The sequence below is a fragment of the Pteronotus mesoamericanus genome, unplaced genomic scaffold (genome assembly GCF_021234165.1).
Source record: "Pteronotus mesoamericanus isolate MK-2021 breed Mesoamerican mustached bat unplaced genomic scaffold, CSHL_Meso_final contig_1018, whole genome shotgun sequence".
NCBI lineage: Eukaryota > Metazoa > Chordata > Mammalia > Chiroptera > Mormoopidae > Pteronotus > Pteronotus mesoamericanus.
The window spans coordinates 2,980,646-3,007,722 of record NW_026555002.1 but is presented as its reverse complement, the minus strand read 5'-3'; the positions used below and the strand labels follow the sequence as shown (position 1 = coordinate 3,007,722).

At 54.7% G+C, this 27,077-nt stretch overlaps 1 protein-coding gene across 1 annotated transcript in view; it reads left to right on the top strand.

The window, feature by feature from the left end:
• TRPM8 (transient receptor potential cation channel subfamily M member 8) overlaps positions 1-27,077 on the top strand; it is a 58,762-nt gene that overhangs the window by 14,443 nt on the left and 17,242 nt on the right. Inside the window, exons 8-20 of the mRNA XM_054570518.1 lie at positions 1,442-1,639; positions 5,874-5,976; positions 7,072-7,190; positions 11,271-11,561; positions 13,108-13,203; positions 13,969-14,098; positions 15,471-15,616; positions 16,712-16,824; positions 17,212-17,428; positions 20,845-20,936; positions 22,789-22,930; positions 24,001-24,172; positions 26,054-26,231. Of these exons, the coding sequence (XP_054426493.1) occupies positions 1,442-1,639; positions 5,874-5,976; positions 7,072-7,190; positions 11,271-11,561; positions 13,108-13,203; positions 13,969-14,098; positions 15,471-15,616; positions 16,712-16,824; positions 17,212-17,428; positions 20,845-20,936; positions 22,789-22,930; positions 24,001-24,172; positions 26,054-26,231 (1,997 nt within the window). The remainder of the gene's footprint in view (positions 1-1,441; positions 1,640-5,873; positions 5,977-7,071; positions 7,191-11,270; positions 11,562-13,107; positions 13,204-13,968; positions 14,099-15,470; positions 15,617-16,711; positions 16,825-17,211; positions 17,429-20,844; positions 20,937-22,788; positions 22,931-24,000; positions 24,173-26,053; positions 26,232-27,077) is intronic.

Here is a 27,077-nt window from a genome sequence, read left to right as displayed (position 1 = left end):
TTTCCCTAACCCCCTTTAACTCTAAGGCTGGGTTAGATTGTAGACATCTGGCATCCTTGGCTCTCTCCCCTCTCCTTACCGCAGTACACCCTTCGAGTTGCAAGCAATTTCTGGCAAAGTTATTTGGATTCTTATAATATAGCACTTTTCTTTGTTCAGTATTTTCCCTAACAATGACTTTTTTCATTCATTCATGCATTCATTCATGCAAGCACTCATTCATTCATGCCTGCATTCATTTATTCATCAATAGGAATTTATTGAGCACCTGCTATGAGATGTACTAGTGAGACCATTATTCAATTAAAATAGATTCCTTTTTCAATGTGAAATTGTCAGTATGTGAATGCTTGAAGAAGCAGCAGCCACGTAAGAGGAAGAGAAGTGGAGAGACAGTAACTGGAAGATGGTCATTTATTGTCACGCTCTGAGACTTTAGGTTTAGAATTCAGATTTCCAGAGAGCTGCTGCAGGCCAGGGGTGTGGTGTTTCTACAGCCATTTCCAGAAATGCCGGCTCAGCCAATGCACAGCCCAGGGCACGGAGCACAGGAGACAGGAGGGGAGGAGGGACAATGCCAGCCGAGTATCCCTGCAGCTCTGTCCCCTACCCCTCAGTGCCTCGTCATCACCCCCTCCCACCCCCACACAGCCTTGACACCACCCTTAGTGCAGGGAGTGGGGTGCGGATGAGGAGTGGGGGTCAGCCCTCTGCTTGCCCTGATGAAGGGGCCACACACTCCACGAGCAGCGTCTCCTGGGATGGAAGCGCTGGGTCTCAGCTAAGGGAAGGTGCTTCGCGGCTTCTCCGCACCTGAAGGTGGGACGCGTGGTCTCGCTGTCAAAGGACTAACATTCTGACACCTGATCCTCCTCTGGCCTCTGTGGTCTTTACACAGGACACTGTCCAGGAAGCAAGATATCTCTTTTCTCTTTTAATTAAGGGGGCAAAGGAAATGCTTTGAGGAGGGCAATATGAGTGCACATAATACACACGATGGGGCTGCTGCTTCGAAGGTGTCCTCACACCTGTGAGTGTGCCTTGTCAGCCTTCGTCAGAGAAGCGGGCAGTGGTGACAGTGGATGCTGCCTTAGGAGCTGCCGCTCAGATCTACGGTGTCATTATTTGGAGTGGCCGGTTTCGTACCCAGGAATACTTTCGGGCTTGATTGACGGAAAACATCCGTGCGTCACACGTGCGCGCTTTATGGGATTTGGTGTTAGCAGGGGATGGCACACGCCTGGCTCCCGCTTCTCATTCGTAGGGCAGTGCCAAGCATTTGGTTGGCTCCTGATGGAAGAATGAAACCCCAAAGGGACATATGAGGGGGTGACGTGTCCACGCGTTCGGGGACCCACCTTGACCTAGAACCTTGGTCCCGAGCCGGCTTCCAGTCATTGTAAGTGCTCTTCCATCTGTGGCTCTGTCTCCCCTCTGCCAGGCCATCAATGCCTCCATCAAGAGTAAAATCCCCTGTGTGGTGGTGGAAGGCTCGGGGCAGATCGCCGACGTGATCGCGAGCCTGGCGGAGCTGGAGGACACCCTGACGTCTTCCGTCGTCAAGGAGAAGCTGGTGCGCTTCCTACCCCGCACGGTGTCCCGGCTGCCTGAGGAGGAGACTGAGAGCTGGATCAAATGGGTGAGGCATGGGGGAGGCTGCGGAGACGAAGGAAAGGGAAGCCAAGTGCGTGGGTGGGGAGGGCACATCGAATGCCTGCCTGCGGTGGCCGCTCTGGGGGTCTTAGCCTTTCTCAGCGACGTCGAACCTGTGCTCTGCCCCAAGCCAGTTTCTTGGTGGAAACGGAAGCTCCCCCAAGACAAATGACTCGCCAAGTTCCTGACCTCATAAGGGGTAGCATACACACGACGTGGCTGCTGCTTTTACCCCCAAGTCTGTGAGTTTGCAAAGCTGGGAATCCTGTTACGCCCTCATGTCAACAAATGCGGAGCTGCGTTTTGGACGTAGCTGTGGTGCAGAGGAAAAGAAATCTCCGCTCATGGTGTTTTAGAAATGCAGATTCCAGACTGAGCCAGCGTGGATTGGAGAAGCTGTTACTACAGGCTGATTGTCTTTCTGAAATAGCGGGCCTGTGATTCAATTCAGAATCTCTCACCTTTCTCATGAGATCACATGAGAAATGTGTCCTGGTAGGAATACCGTTTATGCTTCTTATTGCTAAGCCAAAAGGAGTATTTTAATGTAGAGCTACACTTTTCTCACTTTTCTCTCTGTTTTATGATGACTGTCGACTTGAAATGACTTTCATTTTCATGACTGCTCCAGTTCGTGAGAAAGCTCACATGAACATCAGCAAGTACGTTCACGTCAGCTCATTCAAAGGCGGCCTTCGACATTTGGGTGTCTGTAGGAGCCTGGGCCTGCCTTTGGAAATTTTCCCACAAAGGAAGTAACAGGCTGTAGACAACTGGAGTTATTTAAATCATAGAACCCATTTCATCGCAGGAGTCAAAAGTTGGATTTACTATAAATAATAAGAAAATAATCTTGAATTAGGTGGACATTTCAACAGTATTTGCTTGCGGACGAGCCTCAAAATATCAAATTTAGCCAACTGAGATCGTGGCGTAGTGAAGGCAGCCTTGCTCATGGCAGCCTTGTAAGCAATGAGAAAAATCACCCCATCTTCCTAGGCTGCCAGGAACTTGTCGTAAATCCACATCCCGTGGGACCCGTTGGTCTTGTTTAACTTCAGAGACTGGGCAGTTTGTGACGATCCCGTTGGGGTGTCCAGCACCAGGAGACAAGTCCTCTCCGACATAAGCCTCCTTGTCTAAAGTTCAGAACTTAAACACTCGGCAGTGTCCTCTTCCGCCGCGGAGTCAGTGTTGGTGCGCACGGTGCCCTGTCCTGCAAGTGCCGAGCTGGTGCTCCGACGTGTGATGCCGCATCTTGAAGATTTTACTGAACAAAGATAAATCTTGGCCAAGTCCAGTGTAGAGATGGACACAAGAAGCAGGCGAACAGAGATCAAAATTTCTTCAGCTTCATCGATGACAAAAGCAAAGTTGCCCGATGGGGCTTAAGGGCGCGGCCCCCATGCCTCCTGCTGCTGGGTCCCTGAACAAGACCGAGGAGCCCACCCCGGCGGAGGCCAGGGCACAAGCACTCTGCAAGGAGCGGATCCCGACTGACAGGCAGAGGGGGCTGGCCGGACCAGGCCAGGCTGCCAATCAGACGGGTCACATGGCCCCCACCCGCCCCGCCCCTCCACGGGGTGGAGAAAACCCAGGGGCCTGATTCTGATAGAGCGCCTTCTGCATGGACATGCGTGGTGAGGAAAAGGAGTCCTCCCTTCCCAATGTGGATATACATTTTCAATTCTCCACGTGTTCAGACCTAAATAGTTGGAGTCATTCCAAACACATCAATGTAGCAGTTCCAAAGTATGAGTATCAGCGTGAGGCTCTGTGTGTTGATTGTTGTATTCAAGGTAATTTCCTGTGATGGGTGGAAGAAATTCAGCGGTCAGTTCAAGGGTCCCCACAGGGGAGGGAAGAGACAACGCTTAACTTACCCACCAAAGATGGCCCTGGGTCCGACCCCGTCACTCTCCTCCTAGTCGTCATGCAGGTTGGCTTGTCGAGGCCAGACCAGGCTGTCCCAGGGCCCAGCCACCTAAAGGGTCCCCGCACCCTTTATGAAGGACTTTGACTTCTGCTTCAGGGCAGAAATCAGCAGACTCAAGGCTAAAACTCAAGACACCTTTCACTTTCTGTGATTCTATTATCCTTTCTGGGATTCATATCTAATTCATATTCATATCTGATATGCTATATACATCATAATTGTAAGCATGTCAGGCAGGAGACATACATCAACAATGAAAATTACCTGGACTTTTAATTACGTACTCATGTGGGCTTTTGCAGTTGGTGCGGATTTCCCAGAAGACCATGCTCAGGAGTAGAATTATTAACTAAGGAATGTGTGCATTCAGCCAGATACCCACCGGGCAGCCTCCCTGGCGGGGCGTGGGTGATATCAATGATCATGTGCACAACCAGCCCCGGGACCCGGACTCACAGTGCCCCCTGTCTCCAGGAGACCCAGAATTCCCGGGGACCACGTCCTCCTCCCCTGCCAGTTCTCTAAGGCTTATTCCCCCCAACCCCCACCCCCACTTCTCAAGAACTTGACCCTTCGTGGTCTTCCAGTCGATCAGCCAGCCTGGCTATCAGCCACTCCTTCACTTCGAACTCTTTGGTTTATTATTGGTGTTGACTGAGCACGTGCTATCGGACAGGTTCTGGAGCAGGCGCTTGAGGAAGAAGAGGGCACGCACCAGATGGAGTCCTGTCCTCAGAAAACAGGCGCTGAAACACTGGTGTCGAGTGAGCGCAGAGGAGCACATTGGACAGTTTCAAACTGAGATGGGGGTTCTGTGGGCAGGTCCCGTGGATTTAGAGGGGCCTGAGCCCGGGGGCCTGGCCAGGTGGGGAAAGCCTTTCGGGTGTCCCCGAGGAGCCGTAAATCGCAGTGGAGGGTGGAAGCTGCGAGTGGAAGCTGGTGAGCTCATTAGGGACGGGAGTTCTTGAACACAGTTTTGAGAGTTGGGTCCTGTTCCGCTGTAGTGGGAAGTCACTGAGAGGTTTGAAGCAGGGTGAGGGTGTGTTGAGGAAAGCTGAGACTGGCTGCAGTGGGGGGGGGCAGGATGGGGGGGACGTGGGGGAGGGGAGACAGCCCCCCTGCGGTTATCTGTGGGTCCCATCAGTTTGCTCTGGGTCCATATTCCCTGCCCCTTCTTCCTTTTCATTTCAAAGGAAAAGGTGTCTGCGCCCCTCTGTGCTGCCCGCTCCCAGCTGTGCCCCAGAATCGTGGGGCCCGGGCCCCTCATCCCACGACATTTCTAGTCGGACCCCTCTCCTTCTGCCTGAACAAAGGCTTTCCCTGGTGCTACCAGCGCCCGCCCCACTCTCGGTCGGACTCCGCACGGAGTGTGTTTTCGGCAGGTTTCCTTTATTCCCTGCTGCCCCGGATGCTGCCTCTTCTGAACTGAAGCCTCCAGCACCAGGAAGCCGCGGCCTCAAAGGCCACCTCCTGAAGCCCAGACCCAGGGGTCCTTCCTAGTGCGCCTCTTTTGCCCTCCCCACCCGACCTGAGACTCCCCTCCTCTGTCCAGCCTGCACTGTCATTCCGGGTCCTCATTCCCAAGTGCTGCAGGAGCCCGCCCCCACCTCACACTCGGTATGACCGAATCCAGACTCGCCTCCTCCTCAGAGGCGGCCCTTTCTCACCGAGCTCCTGTCATGCTCGCCAGCACCCCAAACCTCAGATTTTGGGGGCCCTGTCTATCCTCCAGTTCTTTGGTTTTAAAAAATATTTTACAGTAACACATCACAGACAAATCTTAAAGGATGATAGAGCGAATCCGTCTTTCTTTATCCAATCATTGAGTCCTCTTGGCTCTTGTTCACATTCAACCTTCCCCTCCTATAGTTGAAGCCCTTATTGGATGGTTTCTGTGATTTTCTGTTGCCTTTTCTCATTTATTCACTCATTCAGCACTTGAGCACCATGTGCTGGGCTTGGTCACACACACACACACACACACAAACATATGTGTGCTTGCGCGCACACGCATGCACACACACTCACCCCGCATGGCCAGTGGGTCCCTCAGCTCTTTGATATGTGTGCCCTTGTATAGCCTTTATTCGCATGGTGGTCATGGACTCCTTATTCCAATTTAGAAATTAAACTATGGGCACAAGACCTGCAGGTGGAGGAAGGAGGCATGGAACTCCCCTGTAGATGATATTTTTTTAAAAAGTGGAATAAAAGGCTTCTTACCAAAAGAACGAACTTGATGCTCCTGATGTCTCTGACAACTCTGTTCTTTAAATGTTGCCAGCTCAAAGAGATTCTCGAAAGTTCGCACCTGTTAACAGTCATTAAAATGGAAGAAGCTGGGGACGAAATCGTGAGCAACGCCATTTCCTATGCTTTGTACAAAGGTGAGTAAGAATAGCCGCTCTGGAAGTTGCAGCTTTGTGTTGCTTTCTGTGACTTGCATTTATTTTTTTAAATGGCTTTATTGAAATATAGTCTTGCATTTAATTTTGATTATTATGGATTAGGAGCTAGAATAACTACCATTGACTTTCTGAGTTAAATCTCCTTGGTTATATGTTTTCAATAGAAGAAAAATTTTCATGTCATTAAAATACTGGTCAAATTCGATCACAGTGCTCTTCAAAGACCTGTCTCTAACACTGGTTTAACATTTTTTTTCTCTCTCCTCTAGAATGTGATAAAGCCACAGGTGTTTGTCCTAGGGTTCCACATATAAGCACACACATGCACACACACTTCACACACATTGTTGATTCTGCATCAGTTTCAGGGTTTACAAATCTCCTGAGCCGAGGGGCGAAGCTCAGGCTAAAACTTCTCACCTCTGATCTTTGGTGTCTTAGAATTCCATCAAGGTGGATGTTACCTGAAGGAAGTAGAGCCTCAGCGAAGGCCTCCAAGAGTTGAGCTGCCTTGTTAGAGATGTAAGGCATGCAGAACAGGGCCGGGCGCAGAGGAAATGCCGCGTACACGTTTGCGCTTTATTAGAATCATTCGTATTGCGCTTGCCAGAAATTTGGTTGTAAGAATATTTATTAAAATGAGATTATACCTGTAGAGAAACAGATCAGAATACATTAGCTCTGGAAAAGACAAGTAGAACATTGTCGTAATGTGAGTCATTATTTCATAGATTTAGATGTAGTAAAAGTCAGACATGGTTCTTGAAATATAACATTTATAGAGGCTGACTCTAGGGGAAAAATATCAATGTACGGTCGTTACATGGTTAGGCTATGAAGTGGAACGATATTATTGTCTCCTGAATTGAGCCTCCTTATATACTTTGGGACACACAGAATATAGATGAGAATGAGTGAAAATAAAACAAAGTGATATGTACGAGGGTCTGCTTCTAGGGGAACATGGTCAGAACCCCCCGTGATGAGTGGCTCTGTTAACGGGCCACACGGGATGGTGCTGACCCTCTTCTTCTCGGGCCTTCGGTGAGTCGTCCTTTTTCCCGCCCCCTACAGCCTTCAGCACCAACGAGCAGGACAAGGATAACTGGAACGGGCAGCTGAAGCTGCTGCTGGAGTGGAACCAGCTGGACCTGGCCAGCGAGGAGATTTTCACCAACGACCGCCGGTGGGAGGCAAGTAGGCGGCTCTCCTACTCGGTGTCAGGTCCGGCCCGTTTCTCCCAAACTCTCCGGTACTGAATCTTGTAAAGGGCCGCCCCGCGCGGGTCCATCCGTGCGCCGAACCTCCCTTCCCTGGGCTGAGGGTTGGGATGGTAACGCTGACTTGGTAGGGCGCTGTGCAGAGGTCGCACTGCAAGCACTCGCGGAAGAACACCGCAGGCCACGTTGGTGGCCCGCAGTCGTGCCCGGGGGTGGTGGCGCAGAGTTCCCGGGAGCCGGTGGGCGGAGCTTGGGGAGATTACGGGCGATGACTGACAGGGGCATCCGAAAGAGCTCCACTGAAAATGGAGACAGCGGCACTCCTTTCGCTCCCTGCTCTGGCTCCTCCGCGGCCACACGTGCTGGTAAGAGAGTCGCCAGCAGGGAGATGCGCTGGGGGAAGCCGCACAGCGTGATCGGAGTCCCGCCGTGAGTGCCTGAGAGCAGGCAGGCCGGCGCTCCCAGCCACCACGAAGCTTCACGTCCACCAGAAATTCTCCTTTCCAAAAGAGCGCCTTTTTCTCTCTGACTTTCCAGAGTTACAGCACCGCACTCGCCAGCAGTGTCCTCTCGTGGGCCACCTACCTGGAATCGGCCTCGGAGCTCTGTTTCATAGGGACAACCGCAGCGTCCCGCTCGGAACTGCGAGGCTGCGCGCGTCTTTGCTTTCAGCGCTGCTGAATTAGGTGGAGTCCTTTGTGAGCAGTGGGAACTTACTTAGTTTTATACACATGCAGAGATTGGAAGGCGCGTGCATTTCGTAGTGGTCACCCTTTGCAGCCAGGCTCAGAAAACGCTTTTAGGCCGACTGTTGTATCATTAGTGACGAAGACTTGATTTATATTAACATGCGATCAACTTTAGTAATAGAATGCAAATGCAGTAACGGCTTAGGGATGTTTAAGTTACCTATTCCTGCAGCAAACATTATCTTGTGTTTGGTCGTGGCAGTTAATGAACCCCATTCCACAGGGCAAAGCTTTCTTTTGTTGAGGGAAAGTAGAATTATAAGTAGATGTCGTTAATTGATTTGTAAATGGATCCCTGTGTGTGAAATGGTCTATTTGTGTCAGGTCAGATGGCACAAATAAACATCAGCTCAGGCACATATTGAAGGGTGCATTTGATTTTATTAACTCAGCCTAAGACAGTTAAGGGCGAAGGGCACAAAGGTTAAGCTCACGGATGGGCTCCGGAGGCAGCCGGTCGGCATCGCTTCCTGCCTCCAGTTCCTCCTACGATGGTGAATCGGAGCCTGCTCAAGGCGGCCTGCCAGAGCCGACCCCGAACATTTTAGAGATGGTTGTGAGTCCGTCGTTAAATACTGCCATTAGTAAAAATTCAACTATATACCCTTAGAACTACATACATTTTATTTAAAAAAAAAAAACCCAAAGTAATAACGAATCAAAACTCATCCCTTTCTAATTATTTTACTACATGTAATAGTATCTGGTATTTCTGTCTGTGGTAGCTGCGTGCTGGCAATGCTACGAGTGGTCTGCCACTCCAGGTCTGTTTTCCGTTCTGCCTCCCATGACGTCATGCTGGCAGCTGGAAGTCAGCCCCAGTGGGAGCGTTGACACCATAGGCGTTGGCAGGGGCTACAGAGCAGGGGCTAGTGTTTTCCTGCAGAGAGCTGGTTGTTAAAGGTTCACCAGCACACCGCTGCCCATCTGGAAATGGGGATGCTAGCAGCAGCGCCTGCCCCCCCGGGTGGCTGCGAGGGGTACCTTGGATGGTGTCTCTGCAGTGCTTAGAGCCTTGGCTTGTACTGAGCACGGTACAAGCATTTATTTAAAAATACATCAAAATCACTGGGATAATGGTAATATTGGGGTGACATTTCACACTGCGCAAAGCAGTTTCATTTTTTTGCTGGGCAGGGAGCCAGGGATCTGTGGGGACCCCGGGACGGGGAGGGACTGAGGTCTGCTCTGAACTTGAATCCCTGAAAGCACCTCGACCTGTGTTGTCTTACTTCATTCCCACGAGCACCTCTTTTACGGAAGAGCAGACGTGGGCTCAGAGGCCATGGTGATCTAGGTCACGCGCCTAGGTAACAGTAGCAGCAAAGTTTGGAAGCAAAGGTGTGTCTGACTACGAAGCCTCCTGTTCCCTGTGGGCCAGCGGCTCTCAGCGCGTGGCCCCTGCCCCGTGGCGGTCTGGCCGCGGCCGGGGAGCCCGTTAGCAAGGCAAACGGGCCGATTCCAGCTCAGACTCGTCCAAGGGCAGATTCTGAGGCTGGCTGCAGCACCCTGTGCTTTAGGAAGCCCCACAGGTGCCTCTGATGGGCGTCTGAGGACCACCGCCCTGTGCTCTCACGTGTGTAACCAGCAAAAGGCAGATGGGCGTAGAAGGACATGTGAAACTCTGGGCGCAAGGAACACCTGCCCTGAGGACGGAGGAGAAAGGGCAGCTGCTCTCCCCACGACAGCTACCTCTTCCCCTCCCTCCCCAACCCGGAGCCAGCTTGTGGGGAACCCCAGAGTCCCGGACAGTTTCCTCCCCAGACAGCGCGTGGTCCCCAAGAGCCCCACGCTGGATGGACACAGCAGCTGTGCGGCTGCCCACGGAGGGGATGCTCACCCAAACCAGGGCCGGCGAGTCACGTGACCAGGGCGGGTGGGCGGGGGCGTGGGCAGGAGGGCAGGCAGGCGCGAGGGCGCTGGGATCCCTGGGGGCGGGAGGCCGCGGGCTCCCAGGGCCGCTGCCTCTCGGCCCCAGCGGAGGGCTCGCCATGTTGTCTGAGCTCCTGGCTTTTAATGCTGGCAATGTGGATTTTAATGAACCTTCTCAGTTTTAATGTTGGCAACTGACTCGCATTGTGAGAAATGCTATGGAGGACAGACAGAACATAGGTGAGAGCCGTGGGGGCCTGTGGATCGCGGGTTTCCATCGGAAGGAAACAGCACTTTTCCTTTTTGAAGGTTCTTAATCCGTGTCCATGGGATAGGTTTTCGCAGGAGCCCAGAAAGTGGAGATAAAGACAAATAATAACCAGGTATAAATGTCAAGTGCGTCAGTGATTCCTTGTTCTGTCCCATGATCAGACGTGTGCTTGGTGGCGTGTGGCTTGAAGGGCAGCGGGACGATCCCATGGCCCAGGGTGAGCCGTTGGCAGTGGGTGGCTCACTGTAGACATCAGAGAAATGGCGCGAGCTATGCGTTCCCTGCCCTGTGACCGGGGGCTTCCTCCGTGCCAGGCGCTGCGGTAGCCCGGGACCAGCGCCGTCTGCGCGTGGCTGGCGGCTTCTCCCCTTTACATCAGCAAGAGGCTGGGCCATGTCCAGGCCCGCATCTGGCTCATGTCAGAGATCCTACTGGGCCACTTCCCCGTCTGGATGTTTGAACTGTAATCCAATGTCATATTATAACTGCAAAGATACGTTTTAATCTCAAAACAGGAGCTCAAGGGAGGGTAACGATACTATTACTTTGTGGGGGGAGATATTGGGTTGGCCAAAAAGCTCACTTGGTTTTTTCCGTAGGCTGGCTCTAGTAGCACTTAATTGTCTCTAACTTCATCTGAAACAATGTCCTTAGATTGTATTGTGACAGCTGTCATATCAGCCTGTATTTAAAAAAAATTATCAAAATTGGTGAATTTTTGTGTAGCCATTTTAATTGAAGATGGAAGAAAATAGGCAAAATTTTTGGTGGAAACACAAGAAAAGATGTGTGCAGTATATGGAGAAGGTGCTGTGACTGATCGGATGTGTCAAAAATGGTGTGTGAAGTTTCGTGCTGGAGATTTCTTGTTGGACAATGCTCCACGGTTGGGTAGACGAGCTGAAGCTGATAGCGATCAAATAAGCACATTGGTCAAGAACAATCGACATTCTACCACATGGGAGATAGCCAACCTACTCAAAATACCAAATCAATAAAAGTCATTGGTGAAAATGAAAAATGTGTCTTTTAATTTATGGAAAAAACCCCAAAATATACGGACTTTTTGGCCCATCCAACCCGATGTGGCCGAGAAAGAAGAGCCTTGTGCTCCCTTCAGTGGCCCAGGGTGTGAGCTCCCTCTCTGCTCTCTCTCCTCAGTCCGCGGACCTGCGGGAGGCCATGTTCATGGCTCTCATAAAGGACAGGCCCAAGTTTGTCCGCCTGTTTCTGGAGAACGGCTTGAACCTGCGGACGTTCCTCACCAGCGACATCCTCACCGAGCTCTTCTCCAATCACTTCAGCGCCCTGGTCTATCGGAACCTGCAGATCGCCAAGAACTCCTATAACGATGCGCTCCTCACATTTGTCTGGAAGCTGGTGGCCAACTTCCGAAGAGGCCTGCGGAAGGAAGACAGAAATAGCAGGGACGAGACAGACGTGGAGCTTCACGTAGGTGGTGGGAGAACCATCCGCCTGACTCCCCTGCTCTTTCGAGGCCCCCTTCAAAAGATTCTCCCTACCTCGCCCTCTCCCACTCCCTACCTCGTTGCCATAAAGCAGCGACCACGTTGGCCTTCTTATTTTTTTCTGCTGCCTTTACTTAAGATGGGTCTCTCTGGTGGGTTTCCTGATGTCTGCTTTGTGCTCTGTGCTCTATTTCAAACGACTTGCTGCAGTTTTCCTTAATTGCAAAGCTTGGTGTGGCACATACTCTTTTGGAAGCCTCCGTGGGGGAGTAGGGACGCATGGCAGGAATGGCTGCCTGCTCACGTCTTAGCCCTTTGGATGTGACCTGCCTAAAATTGCTCTCTGCTGCTCATGTAATGGACTGGGGGAACATCCGAGTTTTCTTCAGCGGATAAAAGGGACAGCAGATATTTCCAAAGGGATCACCCAGGTTCCCTGCGAGAGGATGTTGTGAACTCACTGCCCCTACTCTCTAGGTCTCCCTATCTTAAGTACACGCAGGCCCAGGCCCCAACCGCGGCACCTGCTGCTCTTTGCTGATGGTTTGCTCTGCTCTGAGCCCAATGCTCCCTCCCCGCGTGGACAGATAACTCTGAGGCATGTATTCTACACGGATTCCTAGGGTTGCCTAGTGGGACTGATCTCTAGCTAACCACCATGACAACTTGTTGACGATGCCCCTTAATTGGTTCTTTCTTTTCATATTTCATTTCCTCGCTCTCTTCCTGGTTTTTCCAGGATCTCCTCTCAAATAAACTACTTGTCTCAGGATTGCTTCTGGGGAAACTAGGTCATTATTTTTTTTGTGATTCTAGGATTTTAAAATGTGTGTGTATACTGCAAAAGTCAAAATGACTCGGTGCTTGGAAGAACTGGAAGTGTTTAGAAAGTTTCTCTTTGACACTATTTATGCTAAAACTTTCTGCAGTATGCATAACCATGCCTGAACCAATTTGGATCTTGGGAGAACCTAGTTATAGAAAAACAGACATTTAGTTGTTTCCTGTCTGGAAAGCCTCCATTGGAAGATAACGGGATGCTGAATAGGAGGTGAGATTCTAATTAATGTATTAGGAATCAAAACTCCAAAGAGATTAAACCATGGTTTTACATTGTAGTAATTGGACTTAAACTATAGCATTGTTAGAATTTAGCCTGAACAGTTTTTCTCGATGAGAAATCGATCTCTACAGTCGAATTTCTACACTGGAATTGCTTTCTCTTCGGCTCTCAGAAGCCATTCAGTTTTTAAATTGTTCTCCGCACAGCTTCCCTGTGATCTCTCTCCCTCCAGTCTTACGTTGTCTTTCACGATGGATAAAAGCTCCTGTGTCAGGTTATACCGCCTGGTGAGTTGCGGGCTGAGAGGCCCGTCACTGTGCTGTTGGAAAGGACACACCGTCCCGTTCCGGAGCCCCCACACGTGGGGCCGTCTCTCAGGGCGTCCTGACCGTTGTCACCCTCAGAGTTCCCCAGCTGAAGAGACGCCCCCTTTGCACCCGCTGACCATCCGCTCTTACCCTCCCAGGACGTGTCTCCTATTACTCGGCACCCCCTGCAAGCGCTGTTCATCTGGGCCATTCTGCAGAACAAGAAGGAACTCTCCAAAGTCATTTGGGAGCAGGTAAATGCGCAAGCCCTCGTATGTGTGCTGCTGGGGTGGACCTGGCCTTCTGCAGGCCCTCACGCCCCATCTGAAACACCCGTCTAAAACACTGGGTCGGCTGCCGCCAGGTGAACGCGTGCGGACGGAGGCGGGCTTCGGGGGAGAGGTCCCTGGAAGGCAGCCGTGCTTGGTGGGAGATCCAGGAGGCACCTGCTTCTCAGGTGTGTGTGGGTTGTGACTGTTGTCCAAGTGGATGAGGTTTTAACTTTTGAAATCGATATCTGGCTTTATTGCATAAGGGACAGGAAGTAGGGCCTGGACACAGTCTGCTTTGGGAAACTTACTGAGATTTTTCTTTGTGGTTTAGCACGTAACGATTTATGGGGGTTGCAAAGAAGCCGCCCTCCATTTTTAGAGCATCAAATCAGGCATTGACTGTTGAGGTCACCCACAGTCTCATTAACTACGTGTCAGGTTTCCCTTGGCCCCACCCGCTTGCTCTCTTTGAACCGCTACAGTTGACGGTGGGTAGTTGGGCCCCTCCGTTGTCAGTCTTGCCGTCATTTCGGGGGGCCCTCACCTCGCTGTTTTCCTTTGATATGCTCATGTCATGTTCAAGTCTATCGTATGCGCATTGCACATTTCGCTGGGAATCGTGACGAACCGTTCGGATTTTGCCATTTCTGCCTCTGCCCCGAGTTTGTCCCTGTCGGACCTCAGTGTTGCCTCGGCCACTTCAAAGAATTACGCAGTAACCCTGACGTTCTCCCATTCTCCCACAAGACCAGGGGCTGCACCCTGGCAGCCCTGGGAGCCAGCAAGCTCCTGAAGACCCTGGCCAAGGTGAAGAACGACATCAACGCGGCCGGCGAGTCCGAGGAGCTGGCCAACGAGTACGAGACCCGCGCAGTGGGTAAGCCTCCCGGAGGGGACGTCCCGTGGGCGCAGGCATGCCGGGGGCCCTCGTGGGCCCGTGGCACTCACATGCCAGGTGGCAGAGGTCATGGCACCTCCACACACCTCGATCTGATGCGCGGGCTGCGGGCCACGCAGTTAGGGGTACATGTGTCATGGCAGAAGCCACAGGTCTCCTGACCCAGTGCTTATTGACTTTTCCAGGAATGAAAGTGGGAAACCTTGGGCTCTCTCACCCCTCTCTCATTTCCCAGGTCCGGGTCGAAGTAACTCAGCACCGCAGGGAGGTGTGGGGGCATTGTTTTGGGTGCTATTAAGAAACCGTGACAGGTCTGAGGTTTCACTGACTTGCAAGCCATCAAGTCAGCTTGCCAGTTTCACATGTATATGAATATATATATGGTGAGAGGACCCCAGACCCCTGGTTCATTACTCACGGCCAAGGCAGCGGCCAGAGGAGCATCTCGGGTCGGCCGCCAGGCCCTGGCTGCCCTGCAGTGCCGCGCACACGGCCGCTGCAGCCTGCCCTGCTCTCCTCAAAGTCAGGGGCTCGGAGCCCCCACTGGGCTGCAGGGGACCTGCCCCCGCCCCCCTCCAGGGCGAGGGCGCGCGGTACCTGCAACGGAAGGGGAGCGGCAGCGCTAAGCATCCCCCTCCCGGGATGACTGTCCTCTGTTTGCTAGTCAGTGTCCCTGAACAAAGCTTGTCAGTGACCTCTGCTCAGAAAGTTGCTCTTGTCGTAGCTACTGAAAAAAGGCCTGTGTTGGAAGAAAAGGTGTCCTATGATTTCTTTTAAGATACCAAATTATGTTAATTTCTGACCGACCTCAGCTAGGCAACGGCTTCCAGCACTTTACAAAACGTCCTCTAAGGGCCACACTCTGGTCTCTTTGTCATTAGGTCTCGAAACACAAGCACACCTTTCAAGCGATAGGCCCGTGTTTTTTAGATCTCCTTGGCTTTTTTGCGGTGTGCCCTCTCTGCAAAGAAACCTCACCCAGAACGCACAGAATGTAAATGAGATGGAGCGTTGCTCTGGGGAGGGGAGGCCGAGGGCCTGGGCCCCCTCCCCAGGGGCTGAGCCCCACCAAAGCGGGGGCTCCTGGGACTCCCTGTGGCCAGGTCGACGTGCACCTCCGGCTGCCCGTTGATGTGTGAGGGGGCAAGGGCTCGGGACGGTGCGCGAGAGGCGAGCATCTGCGTTCCAGGAAGAATTACGTGGTGCTGGCATTGTCCAGGCTTTCTGCAAAGCAGGGTGCTCACCCCTGACTTTTCTTGAAGTCGGGCGTGGCTGGGGGTGGGGGCGGTGGCCGGCGCTCTCTCATTTCCCAGGTCTCATTGCCCGCTCTCTCTGGTGCTGACGGACGCAGAGCTGTTCACGGAGTGTTACAGCAGCGACGAAGACTTGGCGGAGCAGCTGCTGGTTTACTCCTGTGAGGCCTGGGGCGGCAGCAACTGCCTGGAGCTGGCGGTGGAAGCCACGGACCAGCACTTCATCGCCCAGCCCGGGGTCCAGGTAGACAGCAGGCCGTCACCTCTGGAGACGTGCCTTTCCCGTGTTATGCCAGAGGCTGTTAGTGACATGAGAGACCCTAATGGTGGCAACGAAGCTCCCCTGCAGCAGGAAAGCTGTGGCAGAAGGGGGTGGGGATGGCACGGGGGACGGCAAGGCGCAGGCTTCAGCGGGGGGCTTTGCTTCGGGGGCTGTTCCGGGTGAGAGTGTCTGCAAAGCAACCAGGGCGGCGCCGTCACTGTGGGCCGGGTCTCCAGCCACCAGACGCCCAGCCAGGTGTGTGGGGATGGGCCTGGTTGCACAGGCTCCCTGGGCCTTGGCTCCTCACCTGTGAGATGGGTGCAGGTAGGGTGACAGAGAAGGGGTGGGGCGAGGGCTCAGCCCTGTGATGAGTGGAAGGTGCCACCGGCCCCCTGTGTCACTCTAGTGTTCCCCTTACTAATGACGGCAGCAGAGAAACCAGTACGAAGTGGAGAAAGCCAGCAGGGAGCTTTTCTGCGCTGAGTTGTTTCTGCCAGTTTGCCCGGGTGTCTCGGGCTGCTGCGGGGGCGGGGAATGCTCCTCCCCAAAGCCCAGTGGGAGGGGTTGGGCGTGAGTGCAGGGCAGGTGAGAGTTGGACCGGCCACCACCTGTCTGCCCCACCCAGGCTCACGTCCCACCTCCACAGGCTGCTTCCCGGTGAACGTCATCGCATCGTACTGAGGAGGAGTTCGGAGCTCAGAGAGGTTCTGGAACATTCTCCGGGTTGCCCTGCTAGGAAGTAGCAGAACTGGGGTTTTGATTCCATGTTAATCGTCCATTTTGTGCATTATACCTTGCGGCCAATAATTAGCGGTGTGAAAACTGTCATTTGTGATGGCAGCTAAGTGGGATTGAATGTCTCACCCTAGAGAGAACCCAAGCAAGGCAAGGAGTGAAAGTCAGACAGGATTTTACATTGTTTGTCATAGCCCCTTAGGATCCAGGTGACTAATATAAACAAATGGAGAAGAACTGTATTTGTTTTGGGGAGGTGCACGGGCCGGGAGGAGAGGTCGCGTGCCTACTGCCCGTCGTTGCGTTAACAAGGCCCCGTGGCCTTTGCTCTGTTCCCTGCAGAATTTCCTTTCCAAGCAATGGTATGGGGAGATCTCCCGAGACACCAAGAACTGGAAGATCATCTTGTGTCTGTTTATCATACCCTTGGTTGGCTGTGGCTTTGTATCCTTTAGGTATGAAACCAAGACATACAATTGTGTGTGCGTGTGTGCGCGCGTGGGTGTGTTGGTATGAGTGTGCATGCTCCTGTGTGCAAGACGAAGGTCTGGAACTCGGGGTGTTCGCTCCGCCGCCTACAGTTAGGTCCAGGATCATCCCTGGCTCCCCCTGCGTTTGATTTCCAACAGGTAGAGGTGGGGCCGTGTCTTCACTCCCGCGGGCAGAATCTGGGTTTGCTACACACGAAGTGCCAAGGGCTGAGCTCAGAACACAGCGGGACTCCCGCGCCAGCTGCGGGGCTGGGCCCACATGTATATGGGGGGGGGGCGCGGGGAGGGCTCTCGCCTGTGCCGCGTGTTTGGCGTTGGCCGAGACAGCGAGGGCGCTCTCACCCCATCCAGGAAGAAGCCGGGAGACAGGCCCAGGACGGTGCTGTGGCACTACGTGGCCTTCTTCACCTCTCCCTTCGTCGTCTTCTCCTGGAACGTGGTCTTCTACATCGCCTTCCTGCTGCTCTTCGCCTACGTGCTGCTCATGGACTTCCACCCGGCGCCGCGCCCGCCCGAGCTCGTCCTCTACGTGCTGGTCTTCGTGCTGTTCTGCGATGAAGTGAGGCAGGTAGGACGGCCCCTCACGGGGCGCCGCCTCCCTTCCGCCCTGGGGGGCGTCCCCCTTGCACCGCCAGGAGCAGACGCTGCTTCTGAGGTTCCCAAGCCGTGGTCTCCCCCATTTGCCTGTTTTCGTGAGATGGAAGCCCAGCCACTTGCCAGCATCTTGGTGCTCCGGGGGTCTCTTAGCAACGAGCACACTCTGGCCTCTGACTCGTGAGCACAGAGGAGCAGGAACCCCTCAGCATCGGGAGTGGGCCCAGAGAGCACCTTGGCCTTGGGCTGTAAACCTGCCCCCTCCTGGCAGGGGGCCGGGAGGGCCTCCCAGCTCAGCCAGCTGAGTGCCCAGCGTGTGGCAGTGACCGTGTGGGAAGGCCGTGTAAGCCCCCATGGATTTCAGCGACTTTGTGGGAATTATTCATGGTGCCTTCCTGCAGTTTCTTGGGATCTGCATTTTTTTTTCTTTGCATCCTCTCTCCACCCCGTGGCAGGTGCTCAGCTCCTAATTGCTGGTTAAGTAAATATCAGCGGTGAAGGGCGGTGCTGTCCCTAAACCATTAGAAGACGCGACCCCAGTAAATCCTTTCAGGCAGCCGTTTACAGCTGTAAGAACTGCTGTCGCTTCTCGGGTCCCTCCTGAGCCCGAACCCAGCGCCATATCCGCCTGCTGTGTCCAGCCTCGGCGCTCACAGCTCACAGTGCGCGGTGCCGCAGGAGCTGGGAGGGGTGAGCGGCGCTGGTCTCGACCTCCCGGAGTTTCTGCCTGGGAAAGGCATCTTACACTCGTTTCGATGGTCTCATGTCGAATCTCATAGAGTGGGGGTTTGTTTTTGGTTTTGGTGGATTCCATAGCTCTGGGTAGAGGACTCCACGGCTCTGTCTGTCCCCAGCAGGAGGGGGCCTTGGTCAGTGAGTGGTGGCTGCCGTGGGCCTGAGTGGTGGGAGGTGGCCCAGGAGGTGGGAAGTGCCGGTGGGGGATGGAGACAGGGGGGCAGGGGAGGAGGAAGAAGGTAAATGGCTCAAGTCAGTGTTGAGCGTGGTCAGAGTATCAGGCCTTTTGTCTAGCAGAATGTCCCCTGCTGCCCCAGGACGGGCCCAGCTGGCATGCAGATTTCTAAGGCTTCAGGGCAACCGCGCTGGAGCCCCGCGCATTGACGGATGCAGTCACAGCTCAGTCCGGTTCACGGCTTCTTGTCAGTCCGCTCGGACCCCTGTGACCCGGCACCACCAGCTAAGAGGTTTCGCCAGCAGGAGTCCCTTGTCTTATTTCTAGAAGCCCAAGCTCCGGGTGGCGCTGCGGCAGGGCGGGTCCTGGCCGAGCGCGGCGAGCGAGGCCCTGGGGGTGTGCGGGCGATCTCGGCGACTCGGTGACCTGCACCGGGTTCCCTGGCGCCCCGTCCTCACGCCCACATGGCATTCTCCCCGTGCGTGTGTCGCGTCCAGATGGCCCCCATCATGAGGACGCCCTCGCCACGGGCCGCTCCACTGCTGCCCCTCACTCGTGTGCCCAACATCACCCCACCAGCCCCGGTGCTGAGCCTGCCTCCCCCGTGGCACGAGGGCATGGACGCGGCTGTGGAAGGCCAAACATCTCTGGCTTCCTCCGGGCCCCTGAGGCAGCCATGGGGTGCAGGGAGGGGGCTCGTCCTGGTTGCTTTGGAGGGCAGAGCTCGTCCTGGGTGGAAGGGGTGGGGAGATGCACCTCATGTGCACATTCTCTTTGGACAAATATTGACTGAGCATCGACTACATGCTGCACACCGTTCTAGACACTGGGGATTTAGCAATGGAGCAACATGTACCTCTGTCCTTAGGGAGCTCTCTAGCAGCTGGAGGTGGTCGGCAGGGTCCTCCCTGGGGGCTGTCGGGGACAGGAGAGCCGCTGCGAAGGGGCGAGTCTTACATTTGCTGGGGGGTTGGCCTACGGGACTGGCAACAGTAAAACTCATCCTCAAGTCACGCACAGCTCCAGGCAGATTGGGACATGCACTCAACTACTCAGTTGCCCATTTGGGTTGTGCAGGAAAGAGACTCAGGACAGGCACCCTGGGGGAAGCAGCCAGGCGGGGGTGGCGTGAAATGGCGCCCAGGAGAGCCCCACACAGGGACACTGAGTGGGAGCAGGCGGCAGGCAGGTGGAACAGCCTCGGGGAGGGAGGGGGCCGTGGAGGTGCTGGGTAGGCAGTGCCTTCCCCGCCGCTCCTGGGTCCTGCGGGGGGTGGGGGTGGGGAGTGAGGCCCCAGGGCCTGGCTGCGCCCAACTCTCCTGTCTGCCTTCAGAATGGGCGAGGTTTGATGCGGAGGGTGATAGGAGCACCTAGAGCTTTGTCCAAGCGCTGCTTCTGTTTTTTTAGAAGTTACTTTTGAATAGGCACTTTTGACTCAGCATTGCTGACGATTGAGGCCAGGGTGTGGGGCAAGAGCGTGGCCCGCAGGGCAGCCTTCGAGCAGAGCACAGCCTCGAAGGGTCTTGTCATGCTTGGGACCCGACACTCGGGGGCGCTGTTTCCCTTCTTGTCTGCAGACTCCTGAGTCGGGAGTCCTCGTTTTGATCGGGCCCCTTTGAGAGTCAGCGCTGCCGGTCTGGTGCAATCCTAATGAAGCTCATTCACGCTTGTTAGAAAAACCCAAACCAAGCAGGACGTTACTGTTTTGATTGTGTGTGGGTGTAAAAAATATGCTCTTCAGCGTGTCCCCACTTCCCCGGGTCTGGGAGCAGGCGCCGATACGCTGAACAGGGATTTTAAACCAAGGCCGTCGATAAGCTCAGAAATAGTCGTGAAATAACTCTTGGGTCCACTAAACAGACAGTGGATGCTTATTTAAAATGAGTTCCATCGTCTCTTCATGGAGAGCACTGCACAATCTCGAGGACCTTTGAATCCCCAAATCCTGAAAGATGTGATGAAATACGGTCCCGGTACTTTATGAAAATAGCCCGTATCTGGCATTCCCTTCAAAAAAGAGGCCCCTCCTCAGTTTTTTTTGTTTTGTTTTGTAATATTTTCTCACCGCAGCGGTTCCCCTGAGGCCCAGAGCTGGTCTGCCTCGGGGTTCTCTCGCCACACGGGCTGGCTTCTGGGAACGCTGTGGGCAGAGGCTGAGAGGGGGCTGCACCGCCGTGCACGGTGGCCTGGGGACCCCACAATCTGTCCCTGCGGGGTGTTCTTACTCTCCGCGGGGTCAGTAGTAAGGATGCATGAGCTCCTTCAGCTGACTTTGTCGGCGACACATGAATAGCAGACCAGCAAGCGTGCAACCCGCTCCCCATCCCCCGGAGCGGCGCGAGGCGCGTGCCAGGGCTCAGCCGGCATAGCCGCCGGCTCCAGAAGGATCTGGAAGAACGCGTGGGAACGTGAACAGACCTGGAAGCAGTGGGTGCCGCCTCATGGCTCACGGCCCCTCCCCGCTCCTTTCTGTGCTGCAGTGGTACATGAACGGGGTGAATTATTTCACCAACCTGTGGAACGTCATGGACACGCTCGGCCTCTTCTATTTCATCGCAGGGATTGCGTTTCGGTAAGTCGTCTCCGCCGCTTTCCCCGGTCTCGGGTGGTTTGGGCTCCCCCGGGAAGAAAAGGGGAGGTAAAGGAAGGCTCTCTGATGGTCCAGGCCAAGAGAAGCTCCGCCCCCCCGCCCATCAGGTTGTTGCTGGAGGCCGTGGCCTCCGCTGCTTGGAGACGCAGCTCGCAGCTCGCCGGCCGCAGTCGTTTCCACTCTTCCCCTCCTTCCCCGTGATCTGTAATGGAAAAGGGACCTTCCTCGGTTTTCCGCGCTGTGCTCATAGAACTCAGGGGGAGATCGTTCGAAGTTGAGGAGAGCAAGGAAGGAAGAAGATGTTAAATATCACATAGAGCTTTCACTCTGAGCCATACGAGCTTCGGAAAGGCCCTCAGCTTCACTGGAATGCTGGCTATGGAGCCTGCCCTGCTGGTTACGACGGTATTTCCAATCTAAAAGCCATCCCAGGAGAAAAACTGATCGAAAATCACAGTCTAGGGCAAAAAGCAGCGTGTGATCCACAGCATGGAGACGCTGGGGTGCACACAAGCCTGGGGCTCACACGGCCCAGGCCCGCTGCCCTCCAGGCCTGCCTTCCCCACATGAGCGGGGACCCCGCCAAAACCCGCAATATATCTATAAAAATTGTGTATTTATTCTTACATGTTGAAACTTTAGTCACCCTCAAATCCTCTCCATCTGATGCCCTGCACCTGTTGAGACGTTTTTCCTGCTGCTCCCAACAGGTTTTGAAATTGTCAATTTTGATGCCTTTTAGTGCTTCTGCCGTTTTTTGTTTCACCTCTTCCACATGGGCAAAACGTTTCCTTTTGAGGACATTTTTCATCCAGGGAAACAAACAAAAAAAAAGTCGCTTGGGGTGAGATTGGGTGAATAGGGAGGGCAGGGCATGGGGATTATGCTGTTTTTGGTTAAAAACTGCAGAACACTCAGCACAGTGTGGGCAGGTGCGCTCGTAAATCACCCATCGGGAAATGGGCAAATATGTTGAAAGAATCTTCAAAAAAAATTCACTGAAACCGAATGCAGCCTCTCACAACAATGCCAGCTGGTGCACTGGTACAGACGGGTTTCCAGAACACTCGCCTAGCGGAGAAAGCTTGTACTACAAGGGGCCTGGCCGCCAGGAAATAATTCTGGTTTTTTGGGGGGTCCCTCCTTGTAGCGTCCAGGTAACACTCAGGGTTTTATGTGAGCAATACACAGGTGTCCCTTTAGAAGCCTGGCATTCCACGTTTATCCCTCCCCAGCGGGTGCCCACCCTGCATTTGAAGGGCGGAAAAACTCAATCTCCTCCTCCAGTAACCTTCATCTTTGCTTGGGTTAAGGGCCCAGCATTTGGATCACAGTTGGTTGGATATGATTCCGAGAGCCCCCCAGTTAGAAAGTACGCGTGGCTTTCCGTTCACACATCAGCAGATGGTTAGCTACTGCAATGACCAGGTGGGAACGAGGTCCGTTTCATTAGGGGAAACCTGGCAGGATCGAGTCCCAGGTCGTTGGGCTGGGGCGGGGGCGGGGAGAGTTAACGAAGCCCCGTGAGCCAGGAAGGTAGCGATGATGGAATGGGGTCTGGCAGTAGTACTGGGGGGCGAAGGACGGAAGTGGCTGGACCCTCTGTGAGCTCTGTTTTCTGGGGCGTTCTTGCCTCTGCCGGAGCCCGCGAGTGCAGAAGACCGTGGCCTTCGGTCTTCAGCGATCGACCGGAAGGCGGCTTCCGTGGCCAGTTCCTACCCGCTCTCGGGCTCCCAACTCTTGGCTGTTTCTTCATGTTTGGTCATTTTTTAAAAACAAAGCTTTGGGACATCTTGTCAGCATCTCACAAATGCTATTCCCCTTCTTTCCACAGGCTCCACCCTTCTAACAAAACCTCCTTGTACTCCGGACGAGTCATTTTTTGCCTGGATTACATTATATTCACTCTAAGGTTGATTCACATTTTTACTGTCAGCAGAAATTTGGGACCCAAGATCATAATGCTGCAGAGGATGGTAAGCATGAGGGATGGCTGGCGCCATGACCTTCCTGCTATGCCCGGAGTTCTTCGGTGGTCAGGGGAGGGTCCTGTCCAAGAGGGGCAGCTGCGTTTCCCAGCCTGCGAGGTTTGTCTTCTCTGTGCCTTTGTGCCAGGAGCCTCTCCTTGGCTGAAATTTAATGCGAGGTGACTGTTAGGAGCAAACGGCGTGATTCAGTGAATCGCTAGTGAAGGTACCGACTTGGGTTTGACACTCTACCAGGTGCTTACATATGAGTCTTAACAATTCACCAGGAATGTAGGCAGGACCGTGACTCCGATACCCCTCTCACACACGGGGACCCTGGGTCCTAGGAGGTTATGCCGCTTGTCTGGAGATGCGCAGGGAGCAAGAGCACAGCGAGGGCTGAAACTTCACTGTTACAGCCGTGTAGGGAGGGTGGAAGGAGAGCACCCACGGCCCCTCTCATGACAAAGCTGCAAGAGAACCGCCCACGGGCGATGTGGCTTTGCTGAGCCGGTTTTCCAGATGCCCCGGATCTCGCCTGCTCCTGCCTGCGAGTCAGATGGGCGTTTGGATGGGCTCCTCCAGAGCTTCCTTTCCAACGCCGAGGTTCTTCGAGTCTGTGGTTTTTATTCAAAGCATATCTGAGGTATCATGTCACCATGAAGTCATGCTATGGGTGCAAAAAATTTCAAAAAAAATTAAAGCATGCAATTCTTATTTAATAAGGATAGCTTTGATTTTTCTCCAAAAAAACAACTAAGGGAATCATTTAGAGGGATACAGAGTGTGAGCATCGTGAGACATAGAAGAGAGGCCCCTCCTTTGTCCTCAGGCTGGTCCCTCGTTCTGAAAGCTTCTGTCGCTGAGCTGGTTTGGAGCCCAGCAAGCAGAAATGCGTCATTCGGTTGTAATTCCGGAAAATAGATGTCCCCAGGCCCAAAGGTGAGGATGGCCATGTTTTTAAATTAGTGAGCAAATGCTGGGTGGCTTAGAGTCCCTGGGCCCTGCCACCGCTACCCTCCCCACGGTCAGCGGAGAAGACCCGCGTCCCGACTCAGCTCTGGTGTCTCCCCTGGCAGCTGATCGACGTGTTCTTCTTCCTGTTCCTCTTCGCCGTGTGGATGATGGCCTTCGGTGTGGCCCGGCAAGGGATCCTCCGGCGTAATGAGCACCGCTGGAGGTGGATTTTCCGCTCAGTCATCTACGAGCCCTACCTGGCCATGTTCGGCCAGGTGCCCAGTGATGTGGACGGTGAGCCTGCCATGGCCTGGGTGGGGATGGCCGGGTGGGGCTGTTGCTTCCAGACCCAGCCTCCAGGGCTCCCTGTTAGGACCCTCGGGCTGTCGCAGAAGCACATGGCCTGAGCTGGGCCAACGCCCGGGAGGGGACACTAACCCTCGGACCTTTTCTTTGCTCCCAAACAGAATTTTACGTCCACTTTGCAAGCACATGCCCGCCATTCCAGCCTGTCATTGTTAACCTTTTAAAAAATAGCATCTCTCCCATTTTTCAGCAGCGATGTGGCAGTTGAGAGCGACAAGCCTTGGGAGTTCAGAGATGAGTGTCGTGAGTTGTGCCCTCTAGTATAACTGGGCACCCACGTGTTGAAAGGAGAGCAGTGTTGAAAAGTTTGCGTGGGAACCTGGAACTTTAACTTCCACCGTGCCCCTGCTGCCAGCTAGTTTTTGGAGGCAGGCGTCTGGTGGCACAGACGGCCTGGATTGCCACTCCCAGGACACAGCGGGGGAGGGTGGGGCGCGTGCAGTCGGGCGTGAGTCACGTGAGCTCAGGCACCTCCGTGACGCTCCCCGCAGCCTGGGCTTCCCGTGTCCTGACCACTGTGGAAAAGGAAAAGGCCCGGTGCTTTCCTTGCCCATCGGCCACGTGTCTCAGCCCCCTGGTGTTCCTCCATCACCCGCGAGCCCTTGTGCAGCTTCCTGGCTTCTCCTGCTGAATCTCTCAGATCTGAGAGGCAGCCGCTCATCTGCCCCCAGTGCTCGCCATTTTCCTAAGTGAGCGCGATTTGTCCTCACGAGAACCCTGCGTGTGGTTTTAGTCCCACGGCGGGAGCGGGCAGCTCACGGTAACCTGAAGGCCAGAGGGCAGGTGGTTCAAACCCTGCTCAGCTGTGTGCCCTGGGAAGCCACTCGCCTTCTCCACGTCTCTCGGTTCCCTTACGGCAAAACCAGCACCGCCCCATCTTCCCTGCGGGGCGTGGCACCCCGCAGCGCCCCTCACTCCTGTCAGACAAAGTCTCCAGCCCAAGGTCACTCTCAGAGGACCCGCCGCCTTCCCTGCGACTTCTCAGCGTGTCCCAGCGCGAGCTCCCCGTCCTCCCCTCCAGACTCGGCTTCCTCCAGGGCCCCCGTTCGAGGCCTGTTGCCACCGTTCTCAGGGTTGCGCACATCAGGAGCCCCAATGTCACGTCCTGGACGCCTCCTGGGACTTCATCCCCTGTATCCAATTTGCCAGCTACTTTTGTTGACTTTTGCCTGCTGTCTTTGAAACCCAGCCACATTGACCGTCCCCACACCACCCGAGCCCCCCCCATGGCCTGCCCGGCCTGCCTGGCTCTCCGTGGCACCCGCGCGCCCTCCCCCGCCCCATCCCCTCCGCTCCTTGTCCCCGGTGCCGCAGCCAGAGCGATGCTCTCAGAGAATGTCCTGTGCCACTCCTCTGCTTCAAGCGGCCCTCTGGCTGCCCGTTGATTTTGGTGGGCAGATGAGAGACTTCCCTCCTGGGGGGCTGTTCCTGGGGGAGCTGCCTCGGCTCCGCCTGCAGAGCGAGCACATGTGTGTGTCCTCCCTAGAGCTTCTCAGGGGCTGAGACTTGACCTTGTGTGCGTGCCTCTCTGCCTGTCCCAGGAGGCTGGCAGCCCCCCGAGGGCCAAGGCTGTGCCTGCCTCGTCCTTCTTTGTACCTCCCGCCCTTGCGCAGCCCTGGTTCCTCCTAGCTGCTCCGTGAACACTCATCGAGGGGAGGGACGGATGACCGAGGCTTCAGCTTGTTCGGATGAAGCGCCTCAGGACCATGCCCCACACCTCGCATGGTCACCGTCGCGTGTCCCCCCGGGGTGGCCCGGCGCCGCCGCTCCAGGGGCGCTCCCACAGCCTGTTGGTGTGCACCCCCTCAGGTACCACGTACGACTTCGCGCACTGCACGTTCACGGGGAACGAGTCTAAGCCGCTGTGCGTGGAGCTGGACGAACACAACCTGCCGCGGTTCCCCGAGTGGATCACCATCCCCCTGGTGTGCATCTACATGCTGTCCACCAACATCCTGCTGGTCAACCTGCTGGTCGCCATGTTCGGGTGCGTGCTCAGCCGGGTGTGCGCCGGGCCTCGTGCCGGGGCGCGCGGGCCGGAGGAGCTGGGGGCAGAGCCGCAGAGGCCACCTTGGGGGCGCTTCCGCCAGAGCTTTGGGGGACAGCTGACCTGGAGAGGGTGGGGCCTGAAAGGTCTGTATGAAAAACACAGCGTGTGCCCGTTAGCTGTGCCAGAAGTTCATTCGACACCAGAGCCTGGAACGCCCTCTGCTACATCCAGACTCTGTGTGTTTAACACCCATTTAGCGAGGTCCCTGAGCGCGGGGAGGTCGACCCACCATCTCCAAGGTCCCTGGTTTCCATGGGACTCAGGGGCACGGATGCGAGAGCTGAAGGGGCTCCGCCTTTATTTACTTGCTGCTTTAAGAATTTCAGTTTAAGTCCAAATAAAAAGAGTCAGGAGGGAGACCCCCGTTGGGGGCTTCTGTCCACCGAGGCTGAGGGAGAACAAGAGCGATAGTCTGAAATGTGCCCCTTGGCTTCGGCAACTCTGCTTAACCCATTTGGAGAACCGTGGTTTTCGTGTCCCCTCATCCTTCTTAGGGGCGTCTCAGAGCGTCCCCCATGGTGGTGTCGGTGGGGCACTTTAGTCTCGTGCTGTGGCTTTAAGGCAGGTCGTCATTTTGAGTACGCGGATCCTGGCACAGACAGACGGACACTTTGGCAGACGAATGCGAATTAAAAATTGTTACGCTTGGAGGTGGAAGAGAAACCCCTGGATGGGGCCAAGTGGGGACACGTGCCTCTGGGGACGTCGCCCATCAGAGGGACTGAGCAGGGAGCAGAGGTCACTGGGCTTTTCGGGGTACAGAGAAGTCTTCGTGCTGTGGCT